The following is a 17,140-nucleotide window of genomic DNA, read 5'->3' as shown; positions in this document are numbered from 1 at the left end:
ACCACTGACCTTTATGCACTGTAGAATTCTTCTGTCTGCACTTGGTTTGAATTCATAATGTTATTGCCTATTACTACTCAAAGTGCCTTCTTTTCATTTTTCTTCACCTTATGTTCTAGGTACGATTCCCTGACTGGAGTGCCTGCTTGCCAGCGTGCACTAGCCTTTGAGAAGGGCAGTGTGTTGTTTAATACCGGGGCCCTCTACACTCAAATTGCAGCACGCCAGGATCGATCCACTCTGAAAGGGGTTGACAATACTATAGATGCTTTTCAAAAAGCTGCCGGTAGGTTTAATGGTGTTAATTCACACTAATGGTTACCTTAGAGCTCCCGTGCCAACGCTTCTGCTCTTGCCCACCCAGATCTTGATTGTGTTTAGCGTAGTGCTGCCACTTCTGTGGAAACATCTCTGATTAGGAATGAACATAGAAGTTAATTTGTGATCTCATACAATGTTACCATGCACACCCACAAAAGCATTTCTATAACCTACTGTCACGTCCCTATACTAGAGTCATTCCAATGACAATCAGAACACAGAATGCATGATTCGTGACTAGCACCTCAACTACCAATCACCAAAGCCCATCCAACCAAGTCTAACAAAGGAATGTTTTACAGCCAAGACTCAAGGCCAGAGAAAGGATTTTGGCATTGTATTCGATTGTAAAGGAGAATGTTCTTCCTTGTAAGGGAGATGCCCACTCTTCAGGGGAATATTACTTAAAAGGTGCTCCTCCAAGTGCTTCCATGAATGCAGTGCATAAAAGTAGACTTGTACAAATTGCTGAATTTGACTTATTTGGTATAGCGCTTGCAGGCACCTCTTCTGATTCTAAACATGGATCACGAAAACACTCCTCTAAAGCAGTGATACTCAATTTACGTCCCGGGAGCTGCCTGCGGCCCTTCTGACTTTTACATGCGGCCGTCCGGTGATCATCAGGACTAGGCTGCTGTTTACTTGACTCTGCACTAACAATCAGAAAGATGTTAAATACACCCGCATTCCTTTATTTACAGGTTAACTGAAGTTAAGGAGAGGAAATAGTTAAGGTGTCCTACACCATTCAAAAATATGATAGTATCTTCACAATGAAAAAAGCGTATTTTATTAACATGCAGAATTGTTTTGCCTTAGTACCTCAGATTATATCAGTGCTCTGAGAAGTATTTTTATTTTTAAAGTGATGATTTACAAATATGAATTTATAAACATTCATGCTTCACCCCCACCCTGACAACAATGCAAATAGTGAACTAAGTGGCATGTTTGGCGTTACGTGCACCGTCTGGGTGCCCTAGGATGCCATTATACATGGACACCATTATAGTCAAAACCACTGTAATTATGCGGCACGTGAGGGCCATATTGTGCGGCAGGGTTGACTAAATTGTGCAGCAAGGAAAGGCAAATTATACAGCTTAATGCAACACATTTTATGATGGCATTATTTCATTTTATTGTCATTTTTACGCTTGTTAATACTGTCTGGGCATATATTGCATCTCATTAGTACCAGATTAACCCCCAAATATAGTATGGTTACTTACCTGGTGGTGTCTTTTATATATTTGCATGCAACCCTCCCTTCTCCCTGGTCAGAGGCCTATTCATTATATTCTCCTCTCTCACTGTCCTCACTCTTTGTGCTTTGACATCTGAGCTCTGGTGGCCTCTAGGGGGAGTAGCAGAGCTTAAGCTTCCGCCTCATTGGCTGAAGTTTGGGTACTTTCAAATAAGGTGGATGTGCTTCTAAACAAATGATGTTGTTTCAGCCATTGTAACACTAAATACTGCTTTTTTAATGTCCTGAGAAATCCCAGACTAAAAGACTGGTAATGGTTCAAGCATGTGAAATTATTGAAGATGCCAGAGTTGGAGAACTGGAGTTAACTAATTTGTTTCATTCCCTTACCTTCCACATAACACAGTTTTGAATTACATTGATGATCTGCACCTTACTATGCTTGTGTACCTCAGGCCCTGGTTCACCCAAAAAGACTGTTAAAAGCAGTACAGGAATCCACAGACATGCACAAACCACATCACATCCACACAGGAGCTATGCAGCAAACTTTGCGTCCTTTTCCTCTAAAAGACGCGATTCAGTCAGACAGCCTTAAACCAGATACTGCTCACTTGCTGTACGCCCCCACCCATAGCGATACATAGCAAACAGTCCCACACTTTCATAAATCTTACGCCCCTCTATCACCTGTTCAGTTGGGACATATGACCAACAGCAGGAATTCAAGATCCCCAGATCATCCCTGTTCAGAATCACTTAATAATTACTCTCTGTTTTTATTCTATCAAAGTCCATGAGTATGGTAAAGTGCAGGCTGAATTCAAAGTAGTTCTCTTATACCTTTAATAGGGAGCTTTATCGTATATTCCCTAGGATCTACTAAAGATTCACCTTGAGGCTGTCATACTCCGAATACCTGCGTAAATGTGTAGTCTGCATCTAGCATTAGCAAATTATTAATGCCAACTTCCTAGGAGGCCATGAGCAAATTGGCTTCAGATTGGAAAGATAACAAACCTCATTCTAATCACTGCATGGGAGGAATCTAGGAAAGTGGCTAGCAGTCCAGAGGCAGCAGAGTTCATGCTATTCGAAACATTATTGACTTCAACATGGAGAACCACATGATGCTTACTGGCTGAATAGAACGTGGCCTTGTACGCAAATGTAGTGCCCTCCATGCAAACAGGCCCCAGATTGTGCCAATCCACCTATTGATAGCAAGCACAGTATGCAATGAGGTGCCCTACTAAGATCAATTGTATATATGTGGCATTTGTAGAGGGCAAACCTAGCTATTAAGCAGTGGGCGCTGGACAGGGTCAAAGGTACAGAAACAGTCAATGAGCAATTGGAAAGTAGCTGGTAGTGGATTATTACTGCATCATGATACAATGCTCTTTAAAGAGAGGTTTCTTCACTTATTTACCGAATTGAATAAGGGCAGTACTGACAGATACAGAGTTGCTCTTCCAGTTCCTGGCTGAATTGGCAGAAATGGCATTTTGCCTTGTGCATAGTCTCCTGCCTGCTGGTGTCCCAAGAGCCTCCAGAGATGGTGAATTTGTCAACCAGATATATGAGTATGCTGGTTGTGATAGCTTTGTAAATGATGCAGCTGGATTTGAGGATTTTCCAGCCCGGTAAGGTCAGCCAGTGGAGTGCCATACATTTCCCCAGGCTCTACTAGGCCATGGACAGACTGGCTTATGACTAGAGACACAGAACCCATGCTAATCACTGCAGGAGAGGAACCCAATCTCGGAAAGTGTCTGGCAGTCCAGGAGCTGCAGAGTATATACTATTAGAAACATTACCTACAGTACTTAATTCACTGCTCTAGCCTCTGTCTTGTGTTCCTTTGACCCGCTTTCTACGACTGTGCCTATGGCATCTGGAAAGATAACAAATCTTCTATGGACAAATCCAACAGCAGTGGAAGCCTAGAGTTGTCACACAACCAACTGAAACTCTACCTTGATAAAATGTAACTGATGCTGTCCACAAATCTGGAAAGTATCCCACTACTGTTAGTCAGAATACATTCCATGGAACCATGTCTTCCAGGGTCGTAAAATAAATCTTGGGATACGGGTTGGTAAAGGGTTCACCATATTACTGGAAATCAACTTAATGATAAATACATAACATAAGATTCAGCCACTCAATTCATTCTCTGAACTTTGGTGCTACTAGCAACATTGTCCCTTGTCATGTCTTGCAAAGCATGTGTGGTTGGGTATTTAAAGCACAGCAGCCAGGTTGCTACTCCCACTGCTGACCCAGAGAAAATTTATTTGTAGCCTCACTTTTCCTCTGCTGGCTCCACAACACTCGCATTGTCAACCCCAGTGCGACATGTATTATATTGTACTCATTTCTTAGAAAGACGCATAAATCTATCCACATCTGAACAAGTACTAACAACAATACGTACACTGGTTGTCAGCAGCATCACTATTTAGGGTATCCTCTATGCACACAGCAAACATATCTGCCTCCTACACCACATCAGCTTTAATTGCACGCATTGATACCTGCCCGGGTTCTGCATCAGCGTCTACCCGGACATTAACATTACCCCTGCACTTCAATCTGCTTTGCAGCTGCATTGGAATCCACAATGACATTCATTATTTATATATACATTGGACATGCAGACACTCTGCATTCAGCTGCGTAGAAACCCATATTGTGCCTGCACCGACACCCACACATACATGTGCCCAATGACCTGTGAGGGCACATACAAAACCATCCAATAATGCACTAGAGTTGACTTGAACACATACAGTCACACTGGCTTTCAGTTGGACAAGTACTCTGAATAGTGTAGAATGCGTCTCTGGCATGGACACTGGGGGCAGGGTATGGAACGCAGATTCTGATAGACATCTAACTGCATTTCCCTCATTTAAACATGGTAAAATTGGCTTACACCAAATTGGCACATTTAGTTTACTTGTACGTCCCTTGAAAAATGGTACTACATGCACCCAAGGCCTGTGAATTAAGTGCTACTAGTGGGCCTCCAACACTTACTGTGCCACCCACTTAAATAGCATTTTAAATATGCCCCAGGACTGCCATTGCAATCTGTGTGTGCTGTTTAAAATACCTTTTGGACCTGGCAAAATAAACCTTTTCCCAGGCCCAAACCTTCCTTTTTTAATACATATAACCCCTGGGGTAGGTCCTAAATAGCCCATAGGGCAGGGTACAGTATATTTAAAATGTTAGATCTATGTTTTTAACTTTTACATGTCCTGGTAGGGAAAATTCCTTTTTCACTACTGCATGGCCTGTCTCTCCCGTAGGATAACATTGGGTTAACTTATTACATTTAGTAAGTGATACCTTTCGATTGGGAGCAGGTAGAAATGTCGAGATGGGTGTCTAAAAAAATTGCAATTGAAAGCTCTCTTTAGTTGTATAGTCAGATTTTAAGTAAGGATTCTGAAAATGCCGCTTTCAGAAAGTTGTCATTTTCTTGTATTAACCGATTAACCATTTGGTGCTTGCTATCTGTGTCTTGGGTCACATGACTAGGTGTATTTGGCTTTTGTGTATAATTCCCAGACAGTGAGACAAAGTAGGAATACATGCTGGGTGGGCCATCTCTGACTTGATAGGGGAGAGGAACTGTCACCCACCCCACTTACACATCAGAAAAGCTGTGCCTCTGCACACTCACAAAGGGTTTCACACCAGTCTGTTGTGCCCCAGAAAAAGCTGGGGCCAGGGCAGGGAGGCATGACATTTCAAACACCTTTGAGGTGGAAACCTCCAGTACAGTCTCTTACTTCAATGTGGGCACCAGATATAAATAATGGATCCTCGGACTAAACTCTTCAGTACGCCTCGGAACCTCTGGATACTACAGAAGGAGGACTGCTGTGCTACTTTGCGGCCAGAAGAACTGCTGCCCTGCTGCCCGAGAAGGAAGACTGGACCTGCACCCTTCCTTTCAGGCTGAAGTGACTCCAAGGGTCAGGTGACTGATCTCCTGTTCTGCGCTACAGGGACATAACAAGCTCCAAAGGCTCCCTGCATCTGCCCAGCAGCCTGGATCTGCCAAAGTCCTGCTGGTGAGTTCCTGATCCCCAAGAGGTGCCCCTCCGGTCCTGGACCAATGGTGTGTCATCAGTAGCGCTCCTCCTCAAAGAAAAATGCTGAAATTGTGGCTCTTTGTGACCGCGAATGGGCCTGTTCGCGCCAATATCTTGCCGCCTGCCAATGCGAAATTTCAGTGAATCTGACTATTCGCACCACAGCGACCGCCAGCGACGTGAGATCGTACTTGAATTGCATTTATATAGCACTTACTACCCCTGACGAAACATTGAAACTTTTCGCTACAGCGCCAACAGCCCGCGGTAGCCGCTAACTGAAAGCTTCAGCAATGATGGTGTGCGATGCCTGACAGGATCTTTGCGCACAGCGACGACTGTCCACGACACCCGGGCTGCTCTTCGCGCTACATCAACCAATCGCAATACTCTCCCTGCTACTTGCAGCCCACTCCTCTGCAAACAAAACTCTTTGCACTGTTTATTTGAAGGTAACTCTTTCAGCTAGGCTAACCTGGTCCCTGTATCAAGTCCACCTGCCATCACGGCAAGCCTGAACTTGTGACTTTCACTCGGTCTCGTGTGTCCAGAGAACTGACTTGGCGCTGTGTTCTTTTAGGTTCTATTTGTACCTGAAATCTTATTGCATATCTACGGTTCTACTGATTAGATTTTTGTTGTATGGTCTCAAATAATTTATTGCATTTTACCCTAATTTTCTAAATTGGTGTGGGATTTTTCGTTTGTTGCGTTTTCACTTTATTACTGTTTGAAGTGATGCATAAATACTTAACAAATTGCCTCTAAGGTAAGACTGACTGCTTTTGATCCAAGCTACCAGAGGGTTAAGCACAGGTTAATGTAGGGTTTGCTTGTAACTTCACCCTGATGGGGATTGTGCTTGCTGCTTGAGAAGGGTTTCACCCCCCTCAATCAGTTGTTATATGGTTCCTACTAAATTAGTAGGACTGTGCATTAGTCCAACACAATTTTACAAAATAGAGAGTGAGGCTTCTAAAATCATCAGTAAATGTTGGGGTTTTGGCCAGTTCACTGTACCACATCTAAACCCCTAACCTTTCAGAGTTATAGATGTTATTGATAACCTTGAACATGACAAGTCTGATTCCCAAGGAATTTGTGGAAACAGATTTAACCCTTTGGTTTGTCACTTTTGCATGCCCAAGGTATTACAAAGAAAATAAACAATAATGTAGGATGGAACCCGCATCCACAGATAACATATTAACAGAGGCCTGAAGAGCAAGATCCAAGGAACCAGTGTGGTCATCACCAGCCCCTTCAGCAGAAGCTGAAAGCAACTGTGTCAGCCTCAGAAGAGGATTCAGATGCCAGGAAACCAAAAGTCAAAGGAACATCTGGAATTGGCACTTATAGTAGGCATCTTGCAGCAAAGGAAGCAATATCACAGGACAACATAGCTGATGCAAATGCAAAGTATGCAAAAGCAGATTGAACACACTCAAAAGAGCACCATAGACCGCGAAACACAGCCTACACTATGAAACTACACTGGCTATAAGGATCGAGACCAGTTCACATTCAGTTCCAATAAAAAAGATACTCCAAAATACTATATCATGCGCTCACAACACAGAAGAACGTGTGGCAGTCCCATTACACCTTGGTGTGTGTCATCCATTGCAGAGCAACCAAAAGAAATAGCACTATCGGCATGCCTCCAAAGCCACTTGAATACAACAAATGTAAAAAAGACAGAATAACTCCCAGCACAGTGAGAAACACAGTCACTTTAAAAAAGTGCACCACTCCCACGGTGTTGGAAGCATTGGAAATACGGTGCACAAGCTTACCAAAATGCTGTAGCAATTAAGTGCGCAACAGTGATTGCACCTCAGAGAAGAAACGTGCTACTTGGATATAAAATGTTTCTCTGGCAGATGTTAGAATCACATGTTTTTGAAACAATAAGGCTTTCAGTCTGCTTAATCGTTCAAAATTAATTTGAACAGTAGTGACCTTCGACCGCAAAGTAACTTCCCCGGTAGAATGTGTAGAAGGACATAAGATATTTTTGCAACATGTCACAACCTTGGAAACGGACTACATAAGGGACACCTGGTTTCATTCCACAACAACTCATTCAAAATTAAGTAGCTTTCATTAGAAAGCAACAAAACGGAAGACATTATGAATGGTACGGGAACATCTTTCAAATAACACGCAAGGTTAGCCATGGACGCATTACAAACGTCATGAAGTCTTATCTCTTTACAGACCCAAAGATGTTCTACACTCATACAGACTAACAGAAACCTCTTGTTCTTGCATCTGTATTGAAAAGGAACAAACCAAGCCGCATGTAAAAAATGTGCACTTGTATCTTCATATCTTCCTATGTGAAAATGTCTAAGACATGATGTGGAATGAAAAGGGAAGAGAAATGAAACCGTGGATAAGCCAGATTGCAGATAGGGTTTCATCTACAGTGAAAGGCAGATTTTCTAAGCATTCAGTATTAAGCATATTGTAGGTCGCTACTTTTCTAGCCATTATTTTTTGCAATTGTGTCAAATTATAAGACAAAAACAATTCAGTTGCCGTCAAATAATTCCATGGCACTCGATTTGATTTTAAAACCTGTAACTTCAAGCCTAATTGCAAAATCGATCTTAACTGACTCTGTCCACATTGAAGTATAGACATGTCGTTTTGTATAATATCAAAAGCAGATGAAATAACATTATTTAATGAATAAATGTGAGTTGACAGTGTAGCCGTGCCATTATCGACAACAGCCAAAGCCTTTTCCAAGTTTTTCTTATCAATTTGTCTTACCATTCAGGAGCTTCTTATTGAGAAATTGTTTAAATCTCCTTCTAGGTGGCATAAACAAAACGTTTAGAACAAGGAGAACTAGAACCCTGTAAAAAAAAATCTGGCAAATCCATATTATCTGAATGGAGAGATAAATGGTCTTTAACTGCTGATAATATGGAGTGTTCCAACTATTGCTGGCATCATTTTCATATGCTATAATTAGGTTGTAACTACTCCAGAGCGTTGCGACTGAATATAACGGGGTCAGGCTTGCTTGCCTTAACCCCTATTTCGGAGTTAAAAAAAAACTAGCATTACACACCCATTTATATCTACTGGCCATAATAATCACCCATCTGAACCAGAAAGTGAAGAATATGTACGTGCCATTCTGCACTGTGTCATTAAGCTGTTCTTCTGTTAGATTAACATGTTGTTGCCAGTTATCAAACCATGCAACTGAGGGAATGCTAAGTTTATTCACATTTTTAGCATTGGGCAAGCCGAGACATGTAGTCTGTTGTACCGTTTTGTTTAAAAAAAATAATTTGGCGAGGAATCAGACAAGCCCTAAATAATGCAACAGTACCTTCCAGTGTCGTGTACCCCAAACAGATTTGAGGTAAACATTATCCTTCCAGTACTCCTAACCCTTTGTGGCTGGTGAAGTGAACGAATCAGAATAAATCTGTTTTTGTTTTTGTAAGCATATTTTTCTTTGCCGGGGAAGGTGTAAGCTTATAATAATATGAAGCTGGGTCTATAGGGGCAGGACCCAAAAAATAAGGGAACTTCTTTAAATATGTGTTAGAACTACCCACAAGTGGTGTCAGACAGTTATTTGGGCATTTGCATTATGTGAAATCCTGAAGAATGCCTGAAAAGAAATTTGTTTACACAACTGGATCGCCTCCGGGGTGATGTCGCCCATTGGCAACCTCTTCCGCTCTCCCGGATGGGCAGGGCCTGGTCTCTTTAAGACAATGACCCTCCAGCGTCGGCTCTGTGTTCGCCCGAACACCCTATATAAAATACCACCTGACTTCCTAAAGAAAGTTGATAGTGATTTGAGGCAACTCCTGTGGGACAGGGGCAGTTTGTGAATCTGATGGGCATTGAACACTTATGAGATTGGTGGAGAGGCCAAGCCTTAGTAGCGTGCAAGGTGCTAAAGCAGGAATACAAGATGACTGAGTCAGAGCTCTTTAAATATTTGCAATTGGGACATGCTTTGCGGTGCTACATACTAGAGGGTGAGCAATTGCCAGAATCATCATCTTTGGATGCTCAGCTCCTCATCGACTCCATGACGTACAAGTCCGTCTTGTTGACCTACAAGAAATTAATGACTAACTTCTCTGACCTTCTGCAGAAGCATGGGAGGGAGAGATTGGTCTTATAGAGGAGAAAGACTGGGTTGAGGCAACACAGAGCCCCAGAGAGATGGCTATATGTGCCCTCTTCCATTTAATAAGGCTGCACATACTCCATAGATCATACTACTCTAGAACACTTCTACACCACATGGGGAGGTGCAATAACGCCTTATGTGCCAGGGGTTGCGGTATGGTGGGTTCTTTTTTTCCCCATACTTTGGAAGGGAGTAATCTAAATTAAGACCCGAGTCACCAGACTCAACATGCCTTGAAGGCTAGGTGGCACATTCTGTGTATGACTGGCGATGAGGAGTGGCCCAAATACCAAAAGATATGGCTTGCACTGGCCTCGGGGATAGCTAAGTGAAACATAGCACAGGCCTTGGGCGCGAGAGGGCCACCACGAATTGCTGATTGGGAAGCCGATCTAGAATGGTGTCAAGGAGCTGATCATGTGGTATACCAGAGTCTGTGTTGCCCTAAGAAATGGGGGAAAAAGTTTGGGTCAGCTGACGCAATTGCAGAGTATAATGAGTCTCACTAACAAAAGGATGAATGACGCAATGCGAGTTAGACCTGGCTTACTGACGGGATTTTGCCCTAATGTACTAATTAACTAAATTCTATGCAGGTAACTTCTCAATGTATCCTAATGGTCTTACTTGAATGTACTGTAACTTGTTTTTCTACGATGCCTCTCATGCAAGGGATGAACCAGTTATGCTCGATGTACAGAAAGCAAATGCTCAATAAAAAGATTTTGGAAAAAACAATATAGCAAGGGCATCGTGTTCTAATTGTGTAATCCTGGAACTAATTGTGCAGACCACCGGGCGACAATATCTATCCAAAAGAAACACATGCATGGCACTTCCACGTATTAGGGGAAAACATGTGCAAGCCACCATTTGAAAAAATGCTAATTTAAAAAGGAAAGCTAAAATATAGGCTAAAGGCAAGCTCTACAACACAGTAATCCATTTTCCAAAAAGGATTTTTCTTGCCAGTGTACAGGCAAATGGCGAGACAGCACAGACCTGCTCCTGGAGATCTGTATTTTCTCCTCCAGCCTCCTACTCCAGAGAGCCTGGTTGTACAGGCAGTCACCTGAACCTCAGTTCATTGCCCACAACTCCCCATGACAAAGTCTGAACAAATGGAGACATTCTCCAAACAAATGTTCTCCACCGCCAGCCTCGCCCTCAGGTCCGCAAATTTCTCTAGTAGGGGATCTCTGTGTATAGTCATAATCTAAGGAATAGTCCCGCCCATGTGCGCGGACCCCGGAGCAATAAAAATAATCTCTTAAGTTGTCAAGCCATGCAGACCTGCATCTACACTTAAGAGAGAATTTCAAAGACAGATAATGCAGCCTATATCCACAGGCCTCACTGTCCAGTACTTCAACTAGAAATAATTCCACCAACAACCACCAACAGCACTACCTGTCCAGCTTTTTCCACAGAGAAAAACCTGACTCTTCCAGCAAAAGCCTCTGGAATGATAGAGAGGAAGGAATGGACAGACAAGCCCCATAGGCTGCCATTATGTGGCTCAGCACAGGATACTGTGCCTTTAAGAAAACTTTCCAGGACTTTTCCAGTATCCCAGAATGCACAGCAGGTCCCTTTTACTTTCAGTTCTTTTTTCCGGCTCCTGCTAGCAGGACCCTGGAGCATTGAGCTCTCCCTTTTCAAGGGTTTATTGGTGTTTTTTGTCAAATTTTCAAGTGTTTAGTGTTGGGACTTCCTTCTCTGGTGTTGTCAACATGCCTGGCTTGTTTGACAAGTGCCCAGAGTGTGATAGGAAGAAGGCGAAGTCGGACCCACACAAGGTGTGTATAGGCTGCCTTCCCCAGTCCCATGTGCCGGAAGAGTGTGAGATCTGCCACTCGTTCTCAGCTAGGACCCTGAGAGAAAGAATGAAGATTAGGCTCCAAGTCCTGGAGGACAGAAGGCTGAAGGCACAAGGTGGGTCAGGAGGGGCTGATTCTGCCCATGCTGAGGCCTCTGGGGGGCTCCCCAGGGGCAGGAAGACCGGCAAACGCCCCCATTCTCCACCGGCTTCGATGACGTCGACTAAGGTGTCGAGAGGGATGACTACGGTCTGTTCGCCGTCTCCCCAGGGCTCTGGGGAGAAGCGACGTCGACGTTCAACGTCGAGGGAGCTGATCAGACCGCCGTCGACGACTTCGGCATCGTCTGCGTCGACGCCGTCAACGTCGGCGTCGAGGCATCGACGTCGAGATCAGGCCCGGCGTCGGCGCTCACCGTCGAGGGGAGGTCGCCGGTTGCCGTCAGCGAAGAGGAGGCGTTCGCCGTCGAGGCGTTCGCCGTCGAGGCGTTCGCCGTCGAGGAGGCGATCGACGTCGAGGAGGCGATCGACGTCGAGGAGGCGATCGACGTCGAGGAGGCGATCGACGTCGAGGAGGCGATCGACGTCGAAGAGGGATTCATCGATGTCGAGGAGGCGCAGGGGGCGCCCGGACACCAGGAGTCCCTCGATGGAGTCCCCGGGCTCTGGGTACTCAGTGGTATATACACCGCCACTAACGCCACCACCGGTTCCGACACCATCGGTCTCGTTGCCCAGGTATCCGACACCGCCGCAGGGAACTCTTAGGCCGCGGCGCCAGGGTAAGCCACCGTCGCCGGGCCCGGCGAGGCCGGTGGACAGACCGAAGCCAAGGAGATCGCGCTCCCGCTCCGGATGGAGAGGGAGATCGCGGAGCCGTGGGCGTTCGTCGTCAACATCTAGGCGACGCCACAGGAGGCGCAGATCCAGATCACGCACTCTGTCATCTGCCAGGGACTTCTCGCCGATGCTGTCGGACTCGCCAGGGACGAGGGTGTCGCCGGTTTACGATCTGGTCTCCTTCCAGGAGGTACTACTGAGAGGTACAGCCAAGTTGGTAATCACGGTGACGGTACCAACACCTACGACGTCCGTGATATTCGAGACGCTGCACAAGAAGCACCTGTCTCGCCCCCTGCTGCCTCTCGTGCCGGGACTGGTGGAGCCCGCTATGGAGTTGTTCCTCACGCCGGCAGTGACGAAATCCGCCCCCTCCCGGCTTATGATGAAGTATCGGGCCCCGGACTCGGACCCGACCTTTTTGAGGACGGACCCTAAGCCGGATTCAGTCATTGTGACGGCAACGAGGAAGCAGCATGCTACCCCCCCTTCATCGACAGTTCCGCCCGACAAGGAGAGCCGATGGCTAGATCCGGCGGGCAGGAAGATCTGTGGGACGGCTGCTACCACCATGAAGGCGGCAAGTGCCGGGGCTCTGTTGGGGCGTTACGACCGTGCCCTGTGGAAGTCTCTTCAGCAGTACGCGGAGCTGCTGCCTCGCGACAAGAGGGAAGACTTCTTGGAGACTTCTTGGAGACTTTGCGCAAGGGGATGCTGGTCTCAAACCAGGTGAACAGTGTGGCAGCGGATGTGTCCCTGCTGGCGGCGCATGGGTACTGTCATGGCATCCACCAACAACGTCATGCGTGGCTTCGCCTTACCTCGCTCAAGCCGGAGGCTCAGCATAGAGTGGCCAATCTGCCTTTCTCGAGGGAAACCCTGTTCGGCCAGCATGCGGACGACGAAATGGCCCGCATGAAGACGGAGACCCTGACGTCTGTCGGGTTGGAAAAGCCAGAAAAGAAGAAATGCCCGTTCCAGAGACGGTTCGGGGCTGCGGGCAGAGGGCGTGGGCAGGCCTCGGGACAGCAGCAAAACCAGCAGCAGCAGTTCCGTAAACCCTTCCAGAAACGCCAGAAGGGTAGAGGGGCCAGCAGTCCGCTACTGCTACCAAGGGCCCGGCCGGATCGCGGCCCTGAGCATCTACCTCCCCTGCAACCGTTACCCACTCCAGTGGGGGGAAGCATTAAATTTTTTCCGGCAGAGTGGAGAAAAATTACTCAGAACAAGTGGGTGCTGAATATTGTTTGCAATGGATACAGTCTTCGGTTCATCAGGCCGCCTCCAGAGATTCCGCCGGTAAGCTCGCGGTATCAACTGCGAGAGCTCCAGGCGGAGGCAGACATCCTGTTACGGAAAAAGGCGGTGGAAGACGTACCTCTGTCTCAAAGGGGAAGAGGTCTGTACTCTCGTTTCTTCCTGGTTCGCAAGAAGGACAAGAATGAGTTCAGGCCCATTCTGGATTTGCGGCAAGCAAACAAATGGATTCGCAGAGAGAAGTTTTGCATGCTGTTGTTGCATCAGATTTACCCTCAGCTGCAACAGGGAGACTGGCTCTGTGCCATAAACCTACAAGATGCGTACTTCCATGTGCCCATTGCACGGAAACACAGGAAGTTCCTGCGATTCCAAGTCGGCGCCAATCATTATCAATACACAGTACTGCCATTCGGGCTAAAGTCTGCTCCCAGGACCTTCTCGAAGTGCATGGCAGTGGTAGCGGCGCACCTGCGAAGGAACAAGGTATTTGTCTACCCGCACCTGGACGGCTGGTTGATCAAGGCCTCATCTTTTTCGGAAGCGCAGGCGCACTTCCGGAGGACGTGCGTTCTCTTGAACAAGCTAGGGTTACACGTCAACATGTCCAAATCTGTCCCGACTCCGGTGTAGGAGAGTAGGGTCTGCTTTCTATGTTCACCCCTGTAGGAGAGTAGGGTCTGCTTTCTATGTTCACCCCCACTTTTTGCTTTTGCTTTACTGGTTTTCGACTTAGATGTGGCTGTGGGCCTGCTAATCAGACCCACAGCCCTGCTGTTCTCTCTCTAAATTGATACTATGTACTTTAGGTGCATAACCCATTTGGATAGGATCACCTTATTGGCCCCTGTACAGTGTACCTTAGGTACCCAGGGCATAGGTGTACCCTAGGCCTACCAGGGGCTGCAGCATGTATTATGCAACCCCTGGCCTGGCCTTCCATTATGACACAACTGGCTGATCACTCAGCTGGGGCAAGGTCGTGTAATCACCCCTTGCTTAGGTGTAGTATTCCTATATCTACCTTATATATAGACACATGTGTACCTATCAGCCACTCCTATGGCAGGCCTTAACAATCCTGGAGGCAGAGTGCTTGGTAACATGTGAGATGGTGCTCTAGCATGAGCTGAGCCTGTCTGCAGCTTTCGGAACCATGTCCTTATAGCTGTTCTATGATATAGCCTACCATATACTCTTAAAGTACCTTATAATCCTAAACGGTTATGGTAACTATGGTTTGGCTTTATCAAAACATGTCGTGTAAGGTGTCTAACACTTTGGAATAATACCCCCATCCCATTTCTGGGGATGAGGATATTATCCCTCCCTTCTAGAGGGAGAAGACATGTTGTAACCTACTTACCCGGTTAAAGTTAACCAGAGCCCCAGCATCACAAAATGGATGCTGCTGCCACGACACAAGTCTGACCTCCTGCTGCTGGGAGTGATCCCGGCAAGGGAGGCTTGGACAATAGGTTTCCTGCCTTGGGAGGTGCGAGCACCACCCCAGACAGGCCTTAGTGTATTGGGGCAGGGAGGGATGAATGAAACGAGACACTGCCTGGGGCACACAAGGTGTCCCATGCATAGTCCAGTTCAAACCGGTGCTGGGGCACACCAGCCCCAGTCCTGGTGCGAAACTGGACAAAGGGAAGGGGGTGTAACCACCCCCCTCCCAGGTCCCACCCATAAGGCGTGACCTAGCAGGCAACCCAGCCCCCCAGATTAGTATAAGAGTGGTAGCTGGGCCCCAGGAGATTAGATTATCCTGAACCTGCAACTTGAACAGAAACTCTGGACCTTCGACATTCGACGAAAGAAGAAGACTGAAGAATCTCCCTTGTGGCCAAGGAGTGGCTACCCTGTGCAAGCAGGCACCATCAAGAGACTACCCTTTGCTTTGCTGAAGTTCTACGAGGGACCGACTGCAGAGCCCGACCAGAGCCTTGCCTTCCAGACTTCTCCGACCCTGATCCACATCCACAGCCGAGCTGAGATCCATGGAGGCGACGAGAGACGTGGGACCGGCTACCTGGGAAAAGTGGCGAGTATCTTACAGCGCAGCTTCTGAGGTACCCTCGAAGTTGTGCACCGGGGATTGAGAAGCCCCAACCCCAAGCACCATCTGCACCGAAGATCAGCCGCCCACACTCCATGAGTCCTGCGTGGGGCCCTTCTGCATTTTCCTGCTTGCCGCGTCTGTCCGGTTGCTTGCCCGTTGGCTAGCGGCCTTTGTGACGACACACCTTGAAATCTTCACCGCTGGTTTGGCTCCTCCAGACTGGCTCCCGCTTCTTTGCAAAAGAGAAGCACCCCAGACCTTCCTGGTCTGCACCAGAAGCAAGTCCTCCGTTCTTCGTGGGTTCCGCTTGCCAAGGCTTGGTGAGTCCTAGTTCGACTTCGCCGCCGCCGACAGCAAGAGCCTTCGTGGGACAGCTCGCCTCCTGGTCCTGGTCGTCCTCGACGTCTCCTGGTACCCGTGGCTGCAGCGACAAGCTTCACCCTTCACCTGCAATCTTCACGACATCGCCTGGTTCCACGTGGTCGGTGCTCACAAGGGTAGTGACTATCCTAGGGTCTAGTTTCCGAGTCTCGACTCTCTAGCTGCTTCAGAAGTGTCCTTAAACTGCTTATTTCAAAACTGTACTATTTCTATCGACTATACGCATTACGCGTGAGTGTTTCCACTCTGCACCTGAATCCCGTGGGCCTCCCACTTCCTAACTGTTGGTAGTGTAGCCCCAGCGATTCCCTAGGCCTAGGCCTATCCTATTTCCATGACAGTGGTCCTTATACCACTTCTTTAGTATATGGTTTGCGTGGCCCCTAGGGCCTAACTGTATTACTTACCTGTGTGACTTAATGTATGCCTAAATAAGACTGTGTTGTACTTACCTCGAATCTCATAAAGAGTGCTGAGGGTTTGACTAGAATAAATACACTTTATTTTATATATATATCTGTTGTGGTGTCCTTTCATTTGGTATTCAAGGGATTATATATAGTATCACAGCTGGCTTCACATGCCATTCAGAGTTTAGCCGAAGACTGCTCTTGTCCATGCTACCACTATGATAGCTGGTCTATAAGGTTGACTTTACAACCAATCACCATACGGGTTGTTTGGACTGATATAAGGTGTACACTAGAACTAGTGACATCATACATTAGGCCAACTTCTCACATTGGTGAGCAGCGGTTGGAATCTGAGCTTGCTGTTGTAATACCATTGTAATCTTGAGATACTAATTTGAAAGATCACACAGATATTGTTTAGGTACATATAACATAGATTATAATACTTAAGTCCTACTGGACTTAGTGGTTGTAGGTTGAAGGGAGTAACACACCCTGACTACAACTACCAGAGAGGTTTAGTAGAAACAACTAGTGTAGGTAGGTGC

General features: G+C 46.6%; 1 protein-coding gene across 1 annotated transcript in view; it reads left to right on the top strand.

The window, feature by feature from the left end:
- Window positions 1–17,140, top strand: part of RHPN1 (rhophilin Rho GTPase binding protein 1) — a 444,327-nt gene that overhangs the window by 296,367 nt on the left and 130,820 nt on the right. The window contains exon 7 of the mRNA XM_085604772.1: window positions 120–286. Within this exon, the coding sequence (XP_085460898.1) occupies window positions 120–286 (167 nt within the window). The remainder of the gene's footprint in view (window positions 1–119; window positions 287–17,140) is intronic.

This window comes from Triturus cristatus, chromosome 5_1, assembly GCF_964204655.1.
Source record: "Triturus cristatus chromosome 5_1, aTriCri1.1, whole genome shotgun sequence".
Taxonomy (NCBI): Eukaryota; Metazoa; Chordata; class Amphibia; order Caudata; family Salamandridae; genus Triturus; species Triturus cristatus.
The sequence above is the reverse complement of the archived record's forward strand: the minus strand, read 5'-3'. Positions and strand labels throughout refer to the sequence as shown.